Source organism: Apus apus, chromosome 10 (assembly GCF_020740795.1).
Source record: "Apus apus isolate bApuApu2 chromosome 10, bApuApu2.pri.cur, whole genome shotgun sequence".
Taxonomy (NCBI): domain Eukaryota; kingdom Metazoa; phylum Chordata; class Aves; order Apodiformes; family Apodidae; genus Apus; species Apus apus.
This window is the reverse complement of record NC_067291.1, coordinates 537824-557942: the sequence shown is the minus strand read 5'-3', so window position 1 is coordinate 557942 and position 20119 is coordinate 537824. Positions and strand designations below refer to the sequence as shown.

At 54.4% G+C, this 20119-nt stretch overlaps 1 protein-coding gene across 1 annotated transcript in view; it reads left to right on the top strand.

Annotated features, from left to right (window-relative positions):
* RBPMS2 (RNA binding protein, mRNA processing factor 2) overlaps positions 1–19351 on the top strand; it is a 28579-nt gene extending 9228 nt beyond the window's left edge. Inside the window, exons 2-8 of the mRNA XM_051628783.1 lie at positions 3128–3205; positions 3815–3853; positions 4413–4475; positions 6170–6320; positions 6917–7065; positions 17770–17839; positions 18101–19351. Of these exons, the coding sequence (XP_051484743.1) occupies positions 3128–3205; positions 3815–3853; positions 4413–4475; positions 6170–6320; positions 6917–7065; positions 17770–17832 (543 nt within the window). The 3' untranslated portion in view covers positions 17833–17839; positions 18101–19351. The remainder of the gene's footprint in view (positions 1–3127; positions 3206–3814; positions 3854–4412; positions 4476–6169; positions 6321–6916; positions 7066–17769; positions 17840–18100) is intronic.
* The last annotated feature ends 768 nt before the right edge of the window (positions 19352–20119 follow it).

Sequence of the window (20119 nt, the reverse complement as noted above, 5' to 3'; positions counted from 1 at the left end):
CATCAGCTCTGGGTGGTCCTAGTGGGGCTGCACAGGGTAAGTGGAGAGTTAATTCACTGGAAGATGCTTGTCCAGAGACTGTTGTCCTCATCTGCAGTTTCCTCTTTTTGGAAGCAGGGGAGGAGGCTGGACCAGGGCTGCCCACAGCACACAGAGTGCTCGGACTGGCAAGTTGCTTCTTGCTTTTCTCCTCTGGGTTACCCCAGATCTCCTTTGCTTCCTAATTGCTCCTGATCCCATGTTTACATTTGGTCTCAGAAGCAATGTCCCTCTTGTTTACCTCACTCTGCATGTATTGCTCAGGTCTCTCACCAGCCTCACTCTCCCTTCCCTGAATAACTTGTTCTCACTTTCCCCTTCTCTAGGTCAGTTATGGATGTGCTGAATTGCAGAGGTCTCAGAAAACCAACCACTGTGTCTCATTGCTTCTCCTTAACAAGGTCTTCTGAGCAGGGACCTTCTTTATCTTGAAAGCCTTGAGGAACCTTGTCTGAAGATCCTAGCTGGTGGCATTTGGGATTGCCCTACCTTTGGGGTGATGCCAGCCCTTGGTGGGGTGCTGTGGGTTGGCTGGGGTCCCCTTTCCAATGCTGTGGTTGGTGACAGACTGGGCTTGGAGGCCAAAGGAGGCTTTTGGCCTGCCAGAGAAGGTTTCCTGTTCCTATGCTTGGCAGCATCTCATGGGGCATCAGGAGCTTGCTCCCTGTGGCAGAGAGCTTTCCTGGGCACTTGAGTTCCTCTGCTTAGGCTGCTGTAAGGGCTCTGAGTAGCTGCCTTCCCCTTCCTCAAGCAACCATGTGTCTTCCATTCTGTCACACCTGTCGCAAGGACTTACCCAGTGACACATCATGGGACCATTTAGAAGCCCATCAAGGATGCAGATTTCTATCTGCTTGGAAGAAACATCCATTCTGGGTCCTGAGCACACTCAGATCCTGAAATATTGAACAGGGACTGAGTCTTCACGTGGCTGTGGCGTGTGTGCCACCAGGCTCTGCACAGTCCTCCCCTGCCAGGGGTGGCCATGCAGCTTCTGGCAGTGCACTGCAGGCCCTCCATGTAGTTCATGCTGATGTGCAAGTGATAAAGTCCCCAAGGCAGCCAGCAAGCAGAGACCCTGCCACTGCCCACTCCATCTGGGCAGGTGCTGGCCCTGGGTGAGGCACTGAAGCATCAAAGGGACTGGGCTGTGCCAGGAGACTGTAGGACTGAGCCTGGCCGTGGAAAGTGTTTCTGGAGTGCTCCCAGAAGCATCCTGCTTCCTTAGACAAGGCAAAGCAGCAGCTGGGGCAGGGTCATTCATACTGTGGGGTGGAGGAGGGGATGGGAAGGGTGCTTGGTGGTGTTGGAGGGATGGGTTGTTGCACCCCTCAGCAGTCTTGAGATCTGCCAGGCAGGAGAAGGGCTCTGCACACTCATGGGGGTTGGCAGCAGCCCACTGGGGTGTTCACTGGATGGTGGCACCCCAAGACTTCCGTGATCACTGCCCACCCTTGAGGGCTTCAGCTTCCTCCTGAGTTGATGTGAAAGGCATCTGTTTGCCCTGGCAAGGCTGCCAGGGGCACAGGAGCTCAAGGAGAGGTGTGTCTTCTCCTGTAAATGGGAGAAAATTCCCTGCTTGGAGGAGTCTGAATGCAACTGCCCCCAAGGGGCACAGGGGGCAGGGACTCTGCTGCCTGCTCCTGTGTTCTCAGTTGGCTGCTGTGTCCAGCCTAGGAGCAGGGTAGGTGTCTTCTGCTGGCTTTGGTGGCAGAAGAGGTTTAAGGAGATACAACCCACTTCATCTGGGAAAGGAGAAATGGCCAAGCAAAGAGCAAAATGTGGCAGCAGGCTGCTCCTGCCCTGCCAACTTAATGGGGCTGCTCCAGCATGGAAACAGGCCAGGAGATGGAGTCTGGCTTGGAGCTCCTGAACCCACCATGTGTTTTGCAGCCCAAAAGCATCTGGCCCTGTTTGGTGCCATTCTGAGCATCTGGGCATTGGTGCAGTCTCAGGACCTTCTTGTGGCTTGTTTGGGACTGGCTTGGTGAGTGACATCCCCATGCAGTGGAACACAGAGCTCTGTCTCATTCCCAGAGTCTTCCATTTTCCCTCCCTTCTCTGTCTGTGGTGGCTGTTCTTGTGGTCTCCTGCTCCTTGTTAACATTAACCAGTGTCTTGGTGACCTCTGTCATGCATAACTTCCCTTTCTAGGTCTGTGCTGATTTACAAGAAGTCTTGGCAGGTTCATCACGCTGCTTCCTATGGAAATAGGCTGCCAGTCCATGTGTCCCAGTGTAGGAGAAGTGTCTGTGTTGGTCAGACAGCTGAGCAGAGTTCTCCCAAGCCATGGAGCTTCAGAGCTGTCTCTTCTTCCTGGTTATTTGTGTGAATTGTTACAGATCATGCCAACACACTGGCTGGTGAAACCTTCCCCTGGTGCTCTGGTTTTTATTTTACATGCTGAGGGCACTTGGACTAGGTACATAACTTCTACAGCTTGGCAAAACCAACAGCCTACGTGGACTTGGTACTGCACAGGTGGCTTTTGGCTGGGCACAACAGGACAAACAGCAGAAGAGATGGTTTAGGAACAGCTTCTGAAGCATCTGATGTGTGTTGATGAAGGAGTTGGGATGGACCCAAAAAAACACCTCCCAGCAGTGTTCTGGAGCTCTTGCAGAAGTCAAAGGTGTGAGGGGCTTTTCAAAACCCAGGGCTGTCTTTGAATCAGTAAATGCCAGTATGGGCCAAGAAAAGGAGATGATCTTCAGGAGGGACAACTGGGGTTTGTGCTGGTCTCTTCTGGACCTCTGATATGTGTCAAACTCTGGTACTTTTGGCAGTGTATGATCTTCCAGCAGTCTTAAGCTTTAGTCATGGGGGTCTGGCCAAGCTGTAGTGTCCCTGCCCTCATTGACCCATACTGTTCTGCTAGGGAGGAGTTTTTGTAAAGCCTTTGTGGCTGGGAGGACTGAGTGCATTTTATCTTTGCCTCTGCTCCTCTCATGTAGGGAAGGGCTAGTTCCTGCAAGGCTACCTTTGGTGTGAGGTGCAGTAACTGCACCAAGCTCCTGAACTGAGCTCTGTGCTCCTGTTCTGGTGTGAAGCATCTCCTTTCAGTAGACCTTGTTGGCTTCTCTCCTAGGTACGGACGCTGTTTGTCAGTGGCCTTCCTGTGGATATCAAGCCCAGAGAGCTCTACCTGCTCTTCCGACCATTCAAGGTAAGGACTCCTTCAGGCTTAAAGATACTGTCTTGTGGCCAACCTTGAAACAAAGATCTCTGTCCAAGGGCATCAAGGACAAAGTGGGAAGGTTGGAATTCTGTGAAAGCTTGAGGAATGTGGTGTGAAACCAGAATGACATCCCATGGCTTGCTCTCAGCTGAGTAACCCCTGGAGCCTCTTGAAATCATGCTGTCTCCAGGCTTGGTGAAGGCTGCTTGGTGAGCCCCACAGCCAAGCTGGACTAGCCCTTCCTCGAGGATGTGTCCTGTCCACTGAGCTGTCCATCCTTCACTAGATCACCACATGGGCAGTGGGAAGTGGTTTTCCCTTGTTTGCACATGGTGCTCATCTTAGTAATTTGATGAAGAGCTAGAAAATGGGATTTCTTCCCAAAGGGCTGTCTGAGATACCTGCTCGGCCCTTAGGCTCATCTCAGTCTTCTCTTTTGGTGGGAAAGGGAAGACATTAATGTACCTGCTGCTGCAGGTACCTCACCTTGCCCAGGGCTTGGTGCTGCAGTAGCTCCTGGACCTGTTGTGTCATATCTTGGTTGTAGCTCAGCTCCTTTGGGAACCTTATGCTGATTTGCTTTCTTCTCTTCTCCAGGGTTATGAAGGGTCATTGATCAAGCTAACTTCAAAGCAGGTACACCTTCTTCCAGTGCTTGGGGTATTTTTGGCTTTAGCTAGAAAACCAGACATGCTGGGAGGGCAGGGAAGGGGCCACAGGCATCATTCCATGGTGTGTGTTCAACACCATGTATGCAGCTGGGTTCTGCCCACACCCAGCAGCCTGGTGGCCCCAAGTTCTCAGTGTGTGCCAAATGGCTCTGGGTCTTCTGTTGCTGCCCATGTGGGCTGGGGGGAGACCTGATGCTTCAGTCTCAAAGCCTGTGCTGCCAGAAACCTTCCCCAGAGCCATCCTAATCTAGGCAGTGGTTCCCCTGTGGGCAAGGAGTACCCTGCTGGGGGCTGTCAGGGTGGGCAGTGCCCCCACCTGTAGGAAGACCAAAACATTTTGATGTGCTGGAAGCAGACATGGATCAGGAATCTTGGAACAATTACTTGAAGTCTGTTTTAAGACCCTCTGCAGCTTTAAATGGTTTCTTCTGCTTGCTATGAACTTCCTGGGGTGGAGAGGGTGGTGAGGCACCTTGGAGAGCTGGAAAAAGCTTCCACACTGAAATCAGTGTTGTTTCTTTTAGCCAGTTGGTTTTGTGACCTTTGACAGCAGGGCTGGTGCTGAAGCAGCAAAGAATGCCTTGAATGTGAGTACCTGCTGTGGTGGGAGGGCTGGGTGCTCTGTAGAGCTCCACCTGGAGCTGGGGGCTGGAGGGATGTTGGCTTGGCCATAGCCTAGGAAAGGTCAGGGTGTCTCAGCTGTGCCCTTGAGTACAGAAGCTAAATGGCCCCTCAGCATCCCACTGTGGAAGCTGGAGAGCTGTTTAAGGCTGATGTTGGCCTGAGCAAATGGTGAGCCCCTGGCCCAGGTTGCCCAGGGAAGCTGTGGCTGCCCCATCCCTGGAACTGTTCAAGGGCAGGTTGGATGGGGCTTGGAGAAACCTGGTCTAGTGGGATGTGTCCCTGCCCATGGCAGGAGGGTTGAATCTAGATGATCTTTAAGGTCCCTTCCAACCCAAACCAGTCTGTCATTCTATGATGCTGACCACTGGAAATAACAGATACTTATCTTCTGGAGTTGGCATGCACCTCCTTGCTCACACCTCCTTGCTCAGCAGTTGGCCTCTGATAGTAGGACCCAGGCTGGGAATCCTGTTCCTTATCCATTGAGTGCTCCCCCCTCTAAGAGCTGTGGAGTGAGAGGATTCCCTTGTTTGTTACTGATGTGTGTGGCCAGAGCTGCTCTTTGAGGAGCTTTTTCTCCTGCTATCTACACTGAGTGCTCAGATGGGGGATTCTCCTACCCTCACTGCTTGACCTGACCTTGGCTTGGAGTACTTGAAGCAGGCAGGTCTTCTCTGAGGAGCCAACCCTTGGCAAGGCAAGGAGAAGAACATTGCTGGGGACAGAAGTGGTTCCCATAAGGCATAAGGTGAAACCTACTTGACACATTTAATTCTTTGAAGAGGTGTGTGGAGCTCAACCTGTGTTTAGCATCAGCTTTTTGAGGCTCTGGGTTAAGCTCACCAGGGTGTGTGGGCAGTCAAGGAGGCTCCATGCACAGGTAGTCTATCATGTGGCTGTAGGTCTTGCCTTGGGCCAGTGGCCTGGTGACAGCCTCACTTGACCAAATTGCCTGATGAAGTGTGTGGCTGTTCAGCAGAGCAGGTCCTTGCTCAGGTCTCCAGCCTGCCAGGACCTCTGCAGCCAGAAACTATTTGCTTAAGAAAGGAAGGAAACCAGCATTCCCATGCTGTAGTTTCCATGGTAGGACATGAGGCAGGGCCAGAGCAGCCTGGTACAGGCTCCTTTAGCCTGTTCCAGGATTTCCAAACTGCTGCAGCCCAAGACAAAGACATGAGGATGGTCAGCATGGCAGGCATAGCCCCAAATTAGTTCCATCTCATGTGGTCCTGCAGAAGTCAGCAGGATCAAGGCAGCAACACATGTTGATCTGGTTCTGCCCAGCTGCAGACCTTGCCTTGGGCATTGGGGCCTGTCTCTGTCCAGGCTGGCAGCAGATGCAGGAGCTTCAGTATAGGTGGGGTTCTCCCAGCTCCAGCAGACAGATATTTCCTGGCCAGTGTTGGTGGCCATCCCTGCTGTGCTGGTTGGTGACAGGCACGTGAGGAGGGAAGCAGTGATCCTGAGCCAGCTAAACGTAGAAATACAACCATGTGGGAGCTTGAGTGGTGCCATGAGGTGACAAAACCCCTGGGCTATCTGACTGCAGCATGATGGCCTTGGTTCCCCTGTTGGGCTTTGCTCCATGGGTAGACACAACCTGTAGTTAAACTGGAAACCTCACCTCTGAGAGAATCCTGTGCTGTCTTTGTGTCAGGGCATCCGCTTCGACCCGGAGAACCCCCAGACCTTGCGGTTAGAGTTTGCTAAAGCCAACACGAAGATGGCCAAGAGCAAGCTGATGGCCACACCAAACCCCACCAATATCCACCCTGCCTTGGGCGCACACTTCATTGCACGAGACCCCTGTGAGTATGCTGGGAGGCACTTCCATGTCACGGTTGGTCCAAACTGGGAGGCGCCCAACCCTGGGAATGCTGCTGGGAAGGAAACCATGCCCACTGAAACCTGCCAGGTGCAGGAAGGTCAGCATGTTAGGGTTGCAGGCATCTGACTGATACTAGAAGTATTGGGAGAGCAGTGTTGGCTTGGGGAGCTCAAGTGATACCCTAAGTCCTTTAAACCTGTAGGTATGAAGCAGGGAGGATGAGTCCTGGCACTGCACCCTCAGCAGGGCCTGATGGGGGGGCAGCCCTGCTGAGGCTCCTTGGGCAGCCTGTAACGTGGTGCTGGGAGCCCACCTGCTGTCCTGCCATCCTGTGGCACCAGCCCTGTGCCACGTGCCCTCACCAGCCCGCCCAAAGCCCACGTGGGGCAACGAGCAGCAAGGGAGCGTGTTTCTCTTGGCTGGGGGGCCAGAGGGGCAGGAGGCAGCAGCGCTGCTGCAGGGGTGTCACCTCCCTGGGCTGGCAGGGCTGGGGCTGGAACCCCCCCCAGCCTGTCCCTGGGGTGGGCTGTCAGGGCCAGCTACTGAGATGCTGTCACCTCTTCTTCTCCTGCCTAGATGACCTGACTGGAGCGGCTCTCATCCCCGCGTCCCCCGAGGCCTGGGCCCCCTACCCCCTCTACACCACGGAGCTCACCCCCGCCATCCCCCACGCCGCCTTCACCTACCCGGCGGCCGCCGCGGCCGCTGCTGCTCTTCACGCTCAGGTGAGCTGCTCCCTGCCTCCCGTGCCAGGAGCCGCGCTCTGCTCTCTCCCCTGTCCTCCCGTGGGGCTCTGCTGGGCTGGTTTGACCCTGCCCTCTGCTCCTTGGCTCCTGGGCCAAGCCCCCTCCCAGCTGAGGTGGGGTGGGGGCCCTGGGCAGACCGCAGGGGAGAGGGCAACGTGGTCAGCAGCAGCCAGAGCTGGCTGGTGATCTCGGAGCCCAAGGTCCAGCCTCCTTCCCTGCTAGATGCAGGCAGGGGGAGAAAGTCTGGGCTCAGCTTCTGGCTGGCTTTGCTGGCTCCCATGCCTGGAGAACTGTGGTGTGGGACTGCTGGGAGGAGATGCTATGGCCAGCAAGTCAAAGAGCTAAAGAACTTCCTCCTTGAAGTCACAGGGAAGGCTTGGCTGGGTGGGGCTCAGCTGGAACCCCCTGGGGCTAAGCCACTCAAATGCCTTTGCAGCCAGAGGGGGATGTCCTGCAGGAGATGAGGGATCAAAGCCTGGCCATAGCATGGAGCTCCCATGGGATGGGTCATTGGCTGCTGGATGGAGGGTCACTGGGTGGGGGCTGATGGAAGTGCTGGAGATGTAGGGATGCCTGCAGTGGTCTGATGCTGGAGTGCTTTAATGTACTGAGACAAACACCCCTGCTTAAACCTTGGAAATGCAAAGGGAAGCCAAAGCAGAGAACTAGTGTCGTAATTTTAGGCTAAGGTGCTTGGTTTGGAACACTCATTCAGAAGCTGGAGCTCCTGTCCTTAGCCTGCTTGGTGGTACCAGCCAGCTCTGCTCTGTCTGCTTCAGTCTCTGCTCCTCTAGTAGTGCCATGTGGGACTGGGGCAGTGGGGCTGGGGGCTTAGACCCCAGAGCATTGAGGCATAACCTCTGCTCTCTGCCCTGCCTAGTAGGTTGTTTAGCTCCACCCTTTGCTGCTTCAATGGAGAGGAAGAAGAGCTGTGTCCCCTCACCTTGTCCACCTGCCTGGTGGCCAGTTCAGTTGGCCCTTTGGCATCCTCTTACTCCTGCAAGTGTCTTGACTGTAACTGCCCAGCTTCAACCCAAGTTTGTTTCCCAGATGCAACACGGATGCAAGCTCCTGGCTTTTGTAGGCTTGTGTGTCCCGCCCCTCACACACTCGCAGGCCTCTGCTGCTTTTGCCCTTCTGTTGGTGAGCTGGTTGGTCTGAAGCTCCTGCAGAGCAGGCAAGAGGTACTTGGGGCCCAGGGAAGGACCAGGCACTGGCTTGTTCTTCCAAGGGTCTCCAGAGCTAGCCTGCTCTTTCAAGTAGGCTGGTCCTTCACTGTGGGAGAGTCGTGCTTGCTTGTGTTCTCCAAGTTATTGATGGTGCCCACAGTTACAGGAGCATCTGAGCGTGCTCTGCTCCCTGGCAACCCAACAGAGCAGTTGTCTTTCCTTCCCTGCCCCTTGCAAGTAGGGTGGTGGAGCCAAGGGCTGCTGCCAGTTGAATTGTCCCTGGTAGGGAGGACCTGGAAAAAAGCCCTCTGGCCTGGCTGAGGTGGTTGAGGGAGGTGCAATGACTACTGCAGGTCCTTCAAGGATGAGCATCAGTGACTGGGGACCATGTGTGTGAGAGGTCTTTACCAAAACTTTATGGTGTGAAGTGGGGGAGGAACTCTGGTCTCCTAATGTGGTTCCTGCCCTCCATTTGGCAAGCTACTTGTTCTGGACAGCCAGCTTAGCTTTCAAAGAGGTCTTCTGGCCTGAAGAATGACCCTGAGGCTCCAGGGAGCTCCCTATGTAGGTAGGACTCCCTGCCCAACAATGTCTATAAGTGATGATGTGCCCCCAAGACTTAGGGAGCCAGTGTAGCCCCTCCGGGCCATGGTCAGACCCAGCTCTCTTCTGAAGAGAAGAGCAGCCTGAAGAGAAGAGCAGCCAGACTGGCTGAGTAGTTGCAGCTGCTCCTCACTGCCCTGTGCTAGAGCTGGTGGTGACCTGGCAGGGAGACATTCTGGCGCAGGATACATTACCAATAAAGTTTTGTGGGGTTAAACATTACTCAGGCTGCAGCTCGGAGCTGCCTCGTCTCCAGGCTGGAGCCCTTTCCCTTGCAGAGCCCAGGCAGGGTGGAGCGAGGTAGTGGGATGACTTTTGTTCACAAACTGGGCTGAAATCTCAAACCTTGGTCTTGGTGTGCTGAGCCCCCTGCTCGCACTAGTAGAGGTTGGTGGGATGTTCTCCAGGACAGCTGCAGTTCTTCCTCCTGAGACTAGTGTTGGCTGGAGGACATTCATAGGGATGGCCAGAACTGCAGCAGCTCCATAGACCTCAGTCCTGGAGCAGGCATGGAGTTGAAGGCAGCAGCTAAGCTGAGAACTTGTTGCAAAACACTTTTAGACCTGAGCTGCTCATCCTGTTGCAGCTCTGTGTCCACGTCTGGTTGTGGGGAGATGGCCACCCTTGATGCTGCACCCAGGCAACCTCCTTTAGAGCTGCCCAGAGGGCTGGCAGAAGTGACAAAGGGCTGGAGATGGTGCAAGGCTGGCCTGGTCGTGGCTGGTGTGCTGGGAGCCATGGGTGACTGGCTGCTGCTCCTGGCACTGCTGTGCCACCGAGGTGCCCCAGCAGGCACCAGGCTGTGGTAGTTGCCACTGTGGCCTGACCCTGCCCTGCTGAGAGCCTCTATCTGTGGAGACTCCACTGACTTTAAGACTGTCCCATCTGCCTTCCCTCCCTCCCACCCTCTCTCAAATCCCTCCTTTGATGTCCCTAGTGACCTCCAGCCATGATGCCAGCGCAGGCTAGCCCTGAAGCTCAGAGCTGTCCCTGGAGATGGGGACACCCTAGTGATGCCTTATTGCAACTAGTGGAGTGGCTGTACTACAGCTCCATTCCTAGAAGTGTTAAGCATGATGGCAGCCACGTCTGGAAAGACTGGTAAGGTAACCATCTCTCCTCCAAGGTGCACCATGGGATTTGCAAGCTTCTGCCCATCTCTGTAGCCCGTATCTCCTTGGCAACCCAGTGCATGGGCCTCACGCTACCCACCCACCAGAGCCTGGGGAATGAGATACCAGGCCTTCTTTCTAACCCACATCTCCAACTTGGCAGCACCTGACATGGCGCACTCAGCATGGCACCATCTTACATCAGCTCCTCCCAGCTGAGCCAGGCTCGGCCAGGTCCTGCCGCTGGGAGGGGAGCAGCCTGGTTGAGCCGGGGCAGAGACAACCCTGCTGCTCGGCCTGAAAGAAACCTGGTTTCTCCCCAACCACGACCCTTTGAGGGCAACCAGAAATACACCTTGACCTCACTCCTGGCACACGGTGGGGGAGGTGAGTGACGTGACAGTGACAGCACACAACTAAATTCTAGCGGGCACGTTAGACAACAGCACTTGCCGGTCACTTTGTTCCTGAATTGCGTAGTGGGACAGACCCTGCCCCTCCTCCTGGGTCTAATCTCACCTCTTTCCTCTCCAGTTACTGGAAACGGAGCAAGTTCCTACCTGGAGCTCTGCCTCTCTCTTCCAGCCTGAGGGCACAGGCAGCTTGTGGGTCCCATGAGCTGTAATGAAGGGAATCGACGGCCTGGGAGAGCTGGGAGGGGTGTAGGGAACTGGGAGCTCTGGAAGAGGGAAGGTGGTCTGGCCTAGGGCTGGTTGGCAGGGAGGGTGGTTGCTGTGGTCAACTCTGAAGTTAACAGAGTCCTGGCTCTGTTCTTGCAGTGGTTCTGCACAGACTTCCCACCCCACCTCCATGTGGCAGCGATGGTGGGGAAAGAAGTCATCGAAGATGGGGTCCCAGGTCTGCCTTTGCCCTTAGAAGACTGTGGAGGTGCAAAGATGTGCAGAACTGGATTCCTGGGGAGATGGGCGAGGCCTGACACAGGGATAGAGACAGTGACACATCTTTTCTTGTTCTCCTGGGACCTGGTGGACAGTTTCATCCCTTGCCTGTGTGACAGAGTTGGACTGCATTGGGTGTCTGTTGTGAAGCCACTTGTTTTGGAGTGTCTCCAAGCCAAGATCTGAGTGGGCAGTAGGAGATGCCATATCAGACACACTGATGCTTCTGGAGCTCTTCTGCAGAGAGATGCTTTAGCAGCACTTCTGAGGGCAGGACTTGCCCCAGAAAGCAGGGACTAAGTGAAGGACTGTTTTGTAAGAATGTGGGCAAGGCTGGTGGTGGTTATCACATGGTGTTTGTAGGAGATCTGGCTGATGTGTTTGGTACCCAGAGCCTGGGAGACCATCTGTGGTAGATGCTTCTAAGGCAGAGAGCAGGTCAGGGGCTGAAAGTTCACAGCTGCCCATCCTATTGGGGGCTGGCTGCCCAAGGTGTCCTCAGAGCCTCCATCTTGTTGCTGCTGGCTGCAGCCATGTCTGGAGGCTTGGAGGAGATGGTGGAGGTGGGCCTCTGAAGCTGGGACCTGTCCAAGTAAGTGATGGGTGGAAGGAGCAGTCCTGGATCCTGGCTACACAGTGGTGGTGGTGTAAGAGCCCAGCAGGACCCTGAGGCTTCCCAGTACCCTGGGAAGAGGTGGAGGCAGAGCCCATCGATGGAAGGGGAGGTCAGTGCTCAAAAAAACCCAACAACTTTCCCTCATTTGCTGCCTGGGCTGGCTCAGAGCAGGCTGGATCTCCTGAGTGGTGGCTGCAGTACTGGATGGACCTGAGGCAGATCCCAGTGGCTGTCATCTGGTGCTGGCCCTAGAGAACTGGGGATGTGGGAAGATGTGCTGGGGTGGGCCCTGGTGCTCTGCTCCTCCTCAAATCCTGTTTCCTGTTGGGATGCTGCTGTTTGGTGCCTGTGTGGCCACCTGGGTGCCACCAGCCTGCCTGAGCATCAAGCAGTGGCTACCATGGAGATCTGCTGGATCAATGGGGATCCTGCCTTTGTGCACCAGTGACCTCTGGATTGTCTTCATCATCCCATCTACAAAATCTGCTGGACTTCATATAGTGGCAGCTGAGCTCTGATAGACCCTTCCTGGGATGGGAGGCTGGGGACAATGACAGATCTTGTTGCCTGTTCATGAGGGCTGTCATGCAGGACTTGGTTGGACAGGGCTTTGTGCAACCTGGTCTAGTAGGAGGTGCCCTTGCCCTTGCAGGGGGGTTGAAACTAGATGACTTTCTACATCCCTTCCAACCCAAACCAGTCTATGATTCTATGACTTACCAGGTTTACTTCTTCTGGGCAATCTCCAGGCTTACTGCAGATGTGAAGCTCTTCTGAAGACTCATGGCTACAATGTTGTCCTAAACTCAGTGACTAAGTGCTGGCACAGGCTGGCCAAGCAGCCCTGAACAAGCTCTCCTGTTTCCCTCTAGTCAGACAGGGGCAGCTCTTAGGTCCTCCAGGTATCTGCTGAGCAGCAATTCTCACTGTCCCTCCTGATGAGAGAACTGGGCTGAGGTGACTTCAGAAGGAGACTTCCTATGGCCAGCACTGGCCCTCCCTGGCTGGCTCAAGCCAGATAGAAGCAGCACAATTGGCTTCTGCTCTGGGGAAAGGAAAACACTTGTTGGCTGAGGTCTGCAAGATGGGTATGTCCCTACCAGCTGTAGCACAGGGTGCCCCAAGGCCCAGGGGGGCACAGGGCAAAGGATGGACCTGTTGAGGTGACCCTTCTAAGCAACAGGATGGACCAGCACCTGTCATCTGTGCGCTTCACCACGGTGTGAGATGTTTTGGTTCCCCAGCTCTCCCCTGCTGTAGCTGCCTGGGGAGAAATGTGGGCTTGCTTGGGCTGCAGGGAGGTGTTCTTGGTGGTGGGCTGAACTGCTTGGTTCTTGTGCAGCATTTGGACATTATTCTCCTCAACCCAGCCCCCTGAAGGATCCTGGAAATGGGTGTTTTGGGTGAACTCTCTGCTGAGACTGGAAGTATGTGTCCAGAGAGCACTAGTGGATGACATTAGTGCCTTGTGGGTGCACCTTTGCAGGCTGTCCTTGCCTGCCCTGGGTCGTGTTCCCATCAGCTGTGTTTCCATGTGGAGCAGAGCAGCTCTTGCTCTGCCCATGGCTTGCACCCAGTGACCTGCAGCCTGGGGGAAGTGGTGACCATGAAGTGTTGGCGGCTCCCTGGGGCAAGCAGGTCCCAGCAGCCCAACTGGCAATGACACTTGGCGTGTCAGTAGCTGGTAACTAGATGCAGTTCTTGAATGTGCTGGTTGGGGTCTTATCAGCTCCCAGGGGCACAGTGAAGGGTTTTGTCTCTGCCTGCACTGGGAGCCTTTCTGGTGCCTGTGGAGGTGACTGGGTTTGTCCCAGTTGTGGGGAGAGCTCTGAGCTCTGTGGGATCACAGAATCACCAAAACTGGAAAAAGCCTCTAAGATCATCAACTCCAGCCTATGACCTAAGACCACCACATCAGCCAGACCATGGCACTAAGTGCCACATCCAGCTTTTCCTTGGACACATCCAGGGATGGTGCCTCCACCACCCAGATGCTGACTGCAGAGCAAAGATAGACCTGGCAGTAACTGAGGAGGAAAGGCCAGTCATTCAAGCTGGAGGTGACTTGAGGATGGAGCTGTGTATTCAGTCCTTCCTTCCCTTTCCTCTTTACCCTGCTGAAGGACTCGCTCTCCATCCATGAGAACAACTGGCAAGACAAGGACACTTTCATTCTGAGGGTAACTGGGAGAGGCAATGAAGGACCTGACAAGGAGAGTGAAGAACTGATGGGCTGCTTAACTGTCTCATTGATTATTTCTTGGTGATTTTTGTGTAGCTGTGGCATGGGGGAGGCTCTTCACTTCTGGGTGTTCCACCTGGGCTCCAGAAAGTGGCACAAATTTCTCTTTTCCAGCTGTTTTCTGGGACAGATGTTGAATGTGGCAGTATAAGGCTGGCTGCAGTTGTCTGATGCTGCCTCTCTGGTGCTGCACCTCTTCCTACAGGTGGGCAAGCAGGAGATGTTTGCAGTGGTGTGGCCAGACTCCTTTCCAACTGTGAACTAATGTGACTCCAGAAACAACTGTATCTCTTCCAGTAAAAGTCTCCCTTGCTCCACTTTCCTGGCCCACTGCTGGATGACTCCACTCTTTCTCAGCTTCCTCCTTTGCAGTTGTGTAGTGTTTTGAGAGAGAACAGATCTTCTGAAAGCCCTCATAGAAATTTGCTCCCTCCAGGGAAGTGCTCTGGGTTGCAGTCCTCCTGGGACAAGAGAAGAGATGCAGTCTTTTCTGGTGCTGGTCTCCTTTTCCAGATGGCTTTTGGAGTCCCATCCCCCCCTCTCCCTTTGCAGAGTCTCTGCTCCTTGGCAAAACTAAGGTGCCTGAGACACTCTGATATGAAGAGACAACTGTCCTGCTGGGTGCCACTGTCTTGAAGAGCATGTCTTCTTGGCTAGCTGCTGCCTCCCATCTGGTTCTTCTAGTGCTTCCCCCTGGTTTCACAAGCATCCCTCCTAGTGAGGGGCTGTTCCTCCCTCATCCCAGCAAGCCCTTAACCCTTCTTCAGGCTCAAAGACCTGGCAGCTCATTCCCTCAGCATGTCAGGGCCTTGGCCTGCACCCAGGGTCATAACATCTGCATGAGCTCCTGCCCCTCTGCTGCAGGGCTGCACTGCTGGCATCGGGTTTGTGTGTACAAGCATTGGAGACCTACAGGAGAAGGGCAAGGAGAGGCAGTCCCATCAAAGGTGGAGGTTTGTTAGTGCCAGAGCCAGGAGCAGTGTGTGTTTAGGAGAAAAGCAGGATTTATTTTGAAACTGGAGGTTCTGGAGGCTCTGACCAGGCTTGGGATGGGGTGTGTCCATGGGGTGGAAGGTGGCTCAGACCCCCTGAGGAGAGGATGGAAAGCTACCAGGCTTGGGGAGTGGGGTCAGGCCAGCTCTGAGCACAGTGTGGCATGGAGACATCTCAGGGTTAAGGGATGCAGGGGAGTGTCCTGTTGCTGCTGGGCAAGAGGAAGCTACTTCCAGCTGTTGAGGGGAGGGGTGCTGGAGGGGAAGTCCTTGGCTGTGGAGGAGGACAGCTGGCTGCTGAGATGTGACTGCTGAGCAAGCACCTCCTGGTGACAGGGCTGGGAGGAGTGAGTAGCACTGGTCCCCGTGGTGACCCCATGAGGTGTCAGTGGTGCTGGGCTGTGTGTCTTCCTGCCTATGTCAGTGCAAGGAGATGACCATGCCCAGAGCATCGTGGTGGCCCCAGGCTGGGCAGCAAGGGTGCAGCTGAGCTGTGTCCTTCCCACAGGCAACTGGAGAAGTGAAGGCACAGTCTGTGTGGCACCAAGATGACATGTTGGTCATGGCACTAGGTGGGACCCCTCACTGGGGAAGAGGGTCTTGGTAATAATGTTCATGCCCTCAATTCCCTCCAACCAAGGGATGCCCCTGGCTGCTTGTCACAGAGCCAGCTGGGAGCTGAGTTGGTGGCACCCACTTGCCTTGTGAAGGTGCCTGGAAGGAGTGTGACCAGCCCAGTGTGCCTGGCTACAGACAGGAGCCTGGCATCCAGCAGATGTGACTTGATGAGAGGTTCCTGCTAGCAGACAGTCTCTGCAAACTCCAGGGCTCCCCCTTGTAGAAGTCATCACAAGAGGAGGGACCTGAACAGCCTCAAGCATGAGCTCAGGGACCTCAGTTCATGGCATTGCAGCCCTTGTGATGGTGGAGGGAGGACAAGGCCATGGCAGGCAGCTGTGCTTTCTGGGAGGTATGTGCTTGTTGTCCCCTCAGTTGCTCGGAGGAGGCCAAGCTGCTGAGGTCTTGGCTGTTTGCCACCTGCCTCTGTGGAAAGGAATGACCACAAAGCCTCTGGCTTTGCACCTCTGAGTGTCAGACTTCTGCTTCTTACAGGGGTTTGAAGGGACCCTCTGAGGATGTGCCGAGCTTGGAGAGTAATACAAGGGCTTTCATAGAGTTTCTGAGTGCTCTGGTCTTCTGCTTTGTCTCTTCTGAAAAGCCATGTGCAACTTCTGGAGGTCTCATGCAGCTGGGGCTGGGGACACAGGTCTGCACCTCCACTCCTGGGTAACTTTGCAGCAAGACTTGTGTGTGCCATCCAGTACCTCCTGTTCCCCCTCATTGCCAGGTGTCCTCTCAACCTGGAGTGGCTTCCTTGACATGTCTCTGGCAAGAGCCCTGGCAGAGGTTGGCAGCACAGCCCTGCTGCTGTGACAGCAACACCTCAGCAATGTTGTGGTTAGATGAGCCCCAAAGCCTCTGCCAAACTAGATGCTTGGGCTGCAGCTCTGCCTTTGCCCAACTGACCTGGGATGTTGCTTCAAGAAAGTCTGCCTGTCCTCAGCCAAGGGTTCCTCTTGGTGGAGCTGGAGCTGCTCTGGAAAGACTGTTTTTCCCCTCTGGCCCTGGAGTGGTGCATGTGCTTGGGAGGGCAGCATCTAGTCAGGCTCGTTCAGGTAAGGGGCCAACCTTGCCAGGGTGGTCTGGCAAGGGGAACAGTTCCTGCTGGGCTCTAGGAGGGTTTCTGCCTCTTTTATACCCATCTTAAAGCCAAGTCCACAGTTCTGCTGCTACCCAGAGCCCTGAATGTGCCTGCTGCTCTTGATGCCCATCCTCTCCTCCCATCAGCTGGGGCGGGAGGAGAGCAGGGATGGCTGTTGTGTCTCAGCTCCCTTTGAAGCAGCAGCACGACCCAGCTCCACCAGCAGCTCCTGCTGCTGGGTCTGTGCTCAGTCAAGTGGCACAGACTCATCTCCTGCTGCTCTCAGGCATGAAGCTGCTCACTCAGCCCAGCCTGATGTAACAGTCTTGCAGACCAAACAGGAGCATCTGGATGTCCAGTGCTATTCTACTGGGCATTGCTACATCTACTGACAGGCTGGACAGTGTCTGTGCAGTTCCTGTTCCCACATCTGCTTGTTGGTTCCCCATCCAGCAGTCCTTCCTCAGCAAGGAGCAGGCCTGAGCAGTAGATGTGGCAACAACAACCTGCCAGGGAATCCTCCAAGTCTTGCTCTACCAAGTTTTTCCTGTGATGTGGGCTGCCTGGAGCCTCTTCTGATGGTTGGGTTGTGGCTCAGAAAACTTCATGGGTCTCTTCTGTGATGGATGAGCCAGTTCTTACCCTGTGCATGTCATGTAGAGGTCTGATTTGAATGTGTGGTCTTGAGATGCCTCCTTCTGCTGGCTGAGGGCAGTGTGGCCACCAGCTTGGGCAGCTGTATCCCCAAAGTGAGCTTCCTCTGCCCTGTCTGAGCCTGAACAGGAGGAAGATGTAAACCTGAGGTGCCTGGGGGAGGGTAGAAACAGCCCCTCCTTGGACACACTTGTGCAGTGGTAAATGTTACAGCTTGGTGGTGAGGAGCTTTCCTAGCTGGAGTGGTGGTGCTTTTGTATGTGGTAGTGAGCTGGGTCCAGGCCTGGGTGTGAACTTGGGGGCATCTTCTGGTTATGCCAATAGGCAGAAAGTACTTGAGATGTTGAGGCAAGCCTGGATATGAGGTGGTCCTTCTTAGACACGTGGAGTCCTGCTGTGCTTCTTAAGGGAAGACCTGGCCAGGTCCCAGTGCCTACTGAGCCTGAGCCTGTCCTTGTCTGAGCCACCAGAGCTGGCCAGTGTGGGGCTGGCCCACCAGGTAGTGCTGGGATGGTGCAGCCCCAGGTTGGGATGCTACTCAAGGACTATTTGGGGCTCACCCTGGGGCCTCCTTTCACCCGCTGGGGACGTCTCTATTCAGTGTACCTTAAATGTGGCCTGAAGGAGCTGGAGGTTTGGGCTCTGGCTGAGGTAATCCTGGATCATGAACCTCTGGCATGGCTTTCTTTTCCAGATGCGCTGGTACCCTCCCTCTGAAGCTACCCAGCAAGGATGGAAGTCTCGTCAGTTTTGTTAGTTCATTAGTAAGTAATTAAATACGCTTGGAGTCGGGTCCTTGTCTTGCTCACCCCTGGGCTCTTGTGGGGAGAAGGGAGGGGAGCTCGGGCTCAACCCCCTGTAGATGCAGGACAATTGGACCCCCCTCCCCCCAAGGATGCGGATGGGTGGTGGGACCAGATCCACCCCGCTGGGTGCGGGGAGACCCGTCGATCCCCGGAGGGGGGGGGGAGGGGAAAGGGCTGCGGGTCCAGCCAGCCCCGCTCACCTCTGCTCCTCTCCCGCAGCGTCTCTCCTTGGCTTGTGTTCCTCCCCCTGCCCCTCCGTGGAGGGATGTGCCAGGGACGAGCGCTCCGGCTCCTCTCGGTTGCTTGGCGGCCAGCGGACAAGGCGCCCGGCCCGGGGCTGCCAGCATCCCCCTCCCCGGACTCTGAAGCCGCCGCGGCCCCCCTGCCGCGGGCCGTGCGCCGCCTCCATCCCTCCTCCTCCATCCTCTTGCCCTCCCTCCAGCCCCAGGACATCCTCCCTGCCTGAGCTTCGCCATCCAGCTGTGCCGAAACCCAGCCGGGGGGCTCAGTCCTGGGCTTCCCCGGGCTCGCCCTGCCCCGGTGGCTCGGCCGAACGAAACGAAAGGCGATGGGTTTTGCATGTTTTCTGGCATGAATTAAAACACTTAACTTGTGTATGTGTGAGTGTAAGTTTGTTTGTTCTAGCGTTTGTGTAACTGTTAGCAACAGGTCTTGGCCCAACGGATTGATCCAGCAAAGTTTTCATCTTGCTTTGGTGAAGAATTGGCTTTGAGAAATACTAAACTGTCCTTGTCTCACCCCTTCTCCCACCTCCTCCTTCCCCTTCCCAGTACAACCAGAAAAATTTAAAAAATGTGGGGTTTTTGCCTTTTTTTTTTTTTCTTTCCCTCCCCCCAAGTACAATGCACTGGGTTTCTGTTCTCATCCCTTCTTTTCTGGTTTTAAAGTCAGGGTTATTATATTATTTTTCTTCTTCTTCAGACTTCTATATATAGAACAGCTGTAAAATATCTCACTACTTTTTTTTTTTCCACATCCTTCTGATTGGAGAGCATCCAGTCCTGCCAAATAATTAGCCATCCTTATGGGAATACCGAACAAAAAAGTACGAGTATTTTTGTACCATGTGTAATAAGGAAATATTTATGCATCATAAAGAATTTCTTGTGTGTTTGTGTGCAATTAATTATTATTATTATTAAAGAGAAAGTGTAATCCTGTAAGATAAGTTTAATGTTTAGTTAAAAGCTTGAAAGAGAAGGGTTGTCTTCTGTAACAATGATTCAGTCAGGCAATAGTAAACAAGAAATTGTGCAATTTTTGTTTTAGCATCTTCTTGCTTGGTATTGAAGTGCTTTAAGTATTATATGACCATGGCTGTCTCGCTTGTATTAAAAGATTTGAGAATAAGTTGCTATATAATTGCTGATCCTATGAGAATGTGAAACTGGATAATATATGAAATGCAACAACAACAACAAAATATACCCAGAGGCTGCTGTGACTCTTTTTCTGTGCTCTGATGTGTGTTGGTGTTTTGTTTTGTTTTTGGAGTAGGGTTTTTTGTTGTTATTTTAATTTTCCCCGGCGCTGGGTTGGGATGCTTCAGGCTTGGTGTTCCCCTTCCCCTCCCTGGCCAGAACTCCAGCCCTGGCTCCTCCAGGCTGCTGCTGAGGATCACAAGTGGGCTTGGGGCATCTCCTTCTAGGAGAAGGGCAAGTCCTTGCCTGCAGGGGCATGTCTTGGAGATGAGCTCTTGTGGAGGCCTCTGGGAGGTCAACCATGAACTTTTTTGGGTGTTTGTGTTTTCCCTTCTCCCTGCCAGGGCCGTTCCAGCCGTGCAGTGAGGAGATGTCCATAGAAGGCAAACGTCCGCTGCAGCTGCAGCCTGCCCAGCTCCTCCCCCGCTGCAGGCTGGGGCTGCCGGGGGCTTTTTGTGGCCTTATCTGTACCTGCTAAAACAGCCGTGGGAACAAGGGCTGCTTTGGCCTGGCGGGATAAAAGCAGGGTGGGATGTTACAACGGGAGCTGCCGCTTGATGGAATTGCAGCAGTGGGGTCTAGGGGCTCCCGGAGGGGTGTCTGGCTCAGCTCAGCGGGTCCCTGTGCCGGGGTGCTCCTGACGCCCTCCCAAGCAGCCTCAGCTCGTTTCCCTTTTCTCCCGAGGGCTTCTAGGGCAGCGCAGCTGAGGAGCAGGGGAGAAAGAACGAAAAAAAAACAAACCGAAAAATATAAAAATAAAAAAATCGCGAAAGCAAAAGGCGGTTCTAAAAATAGC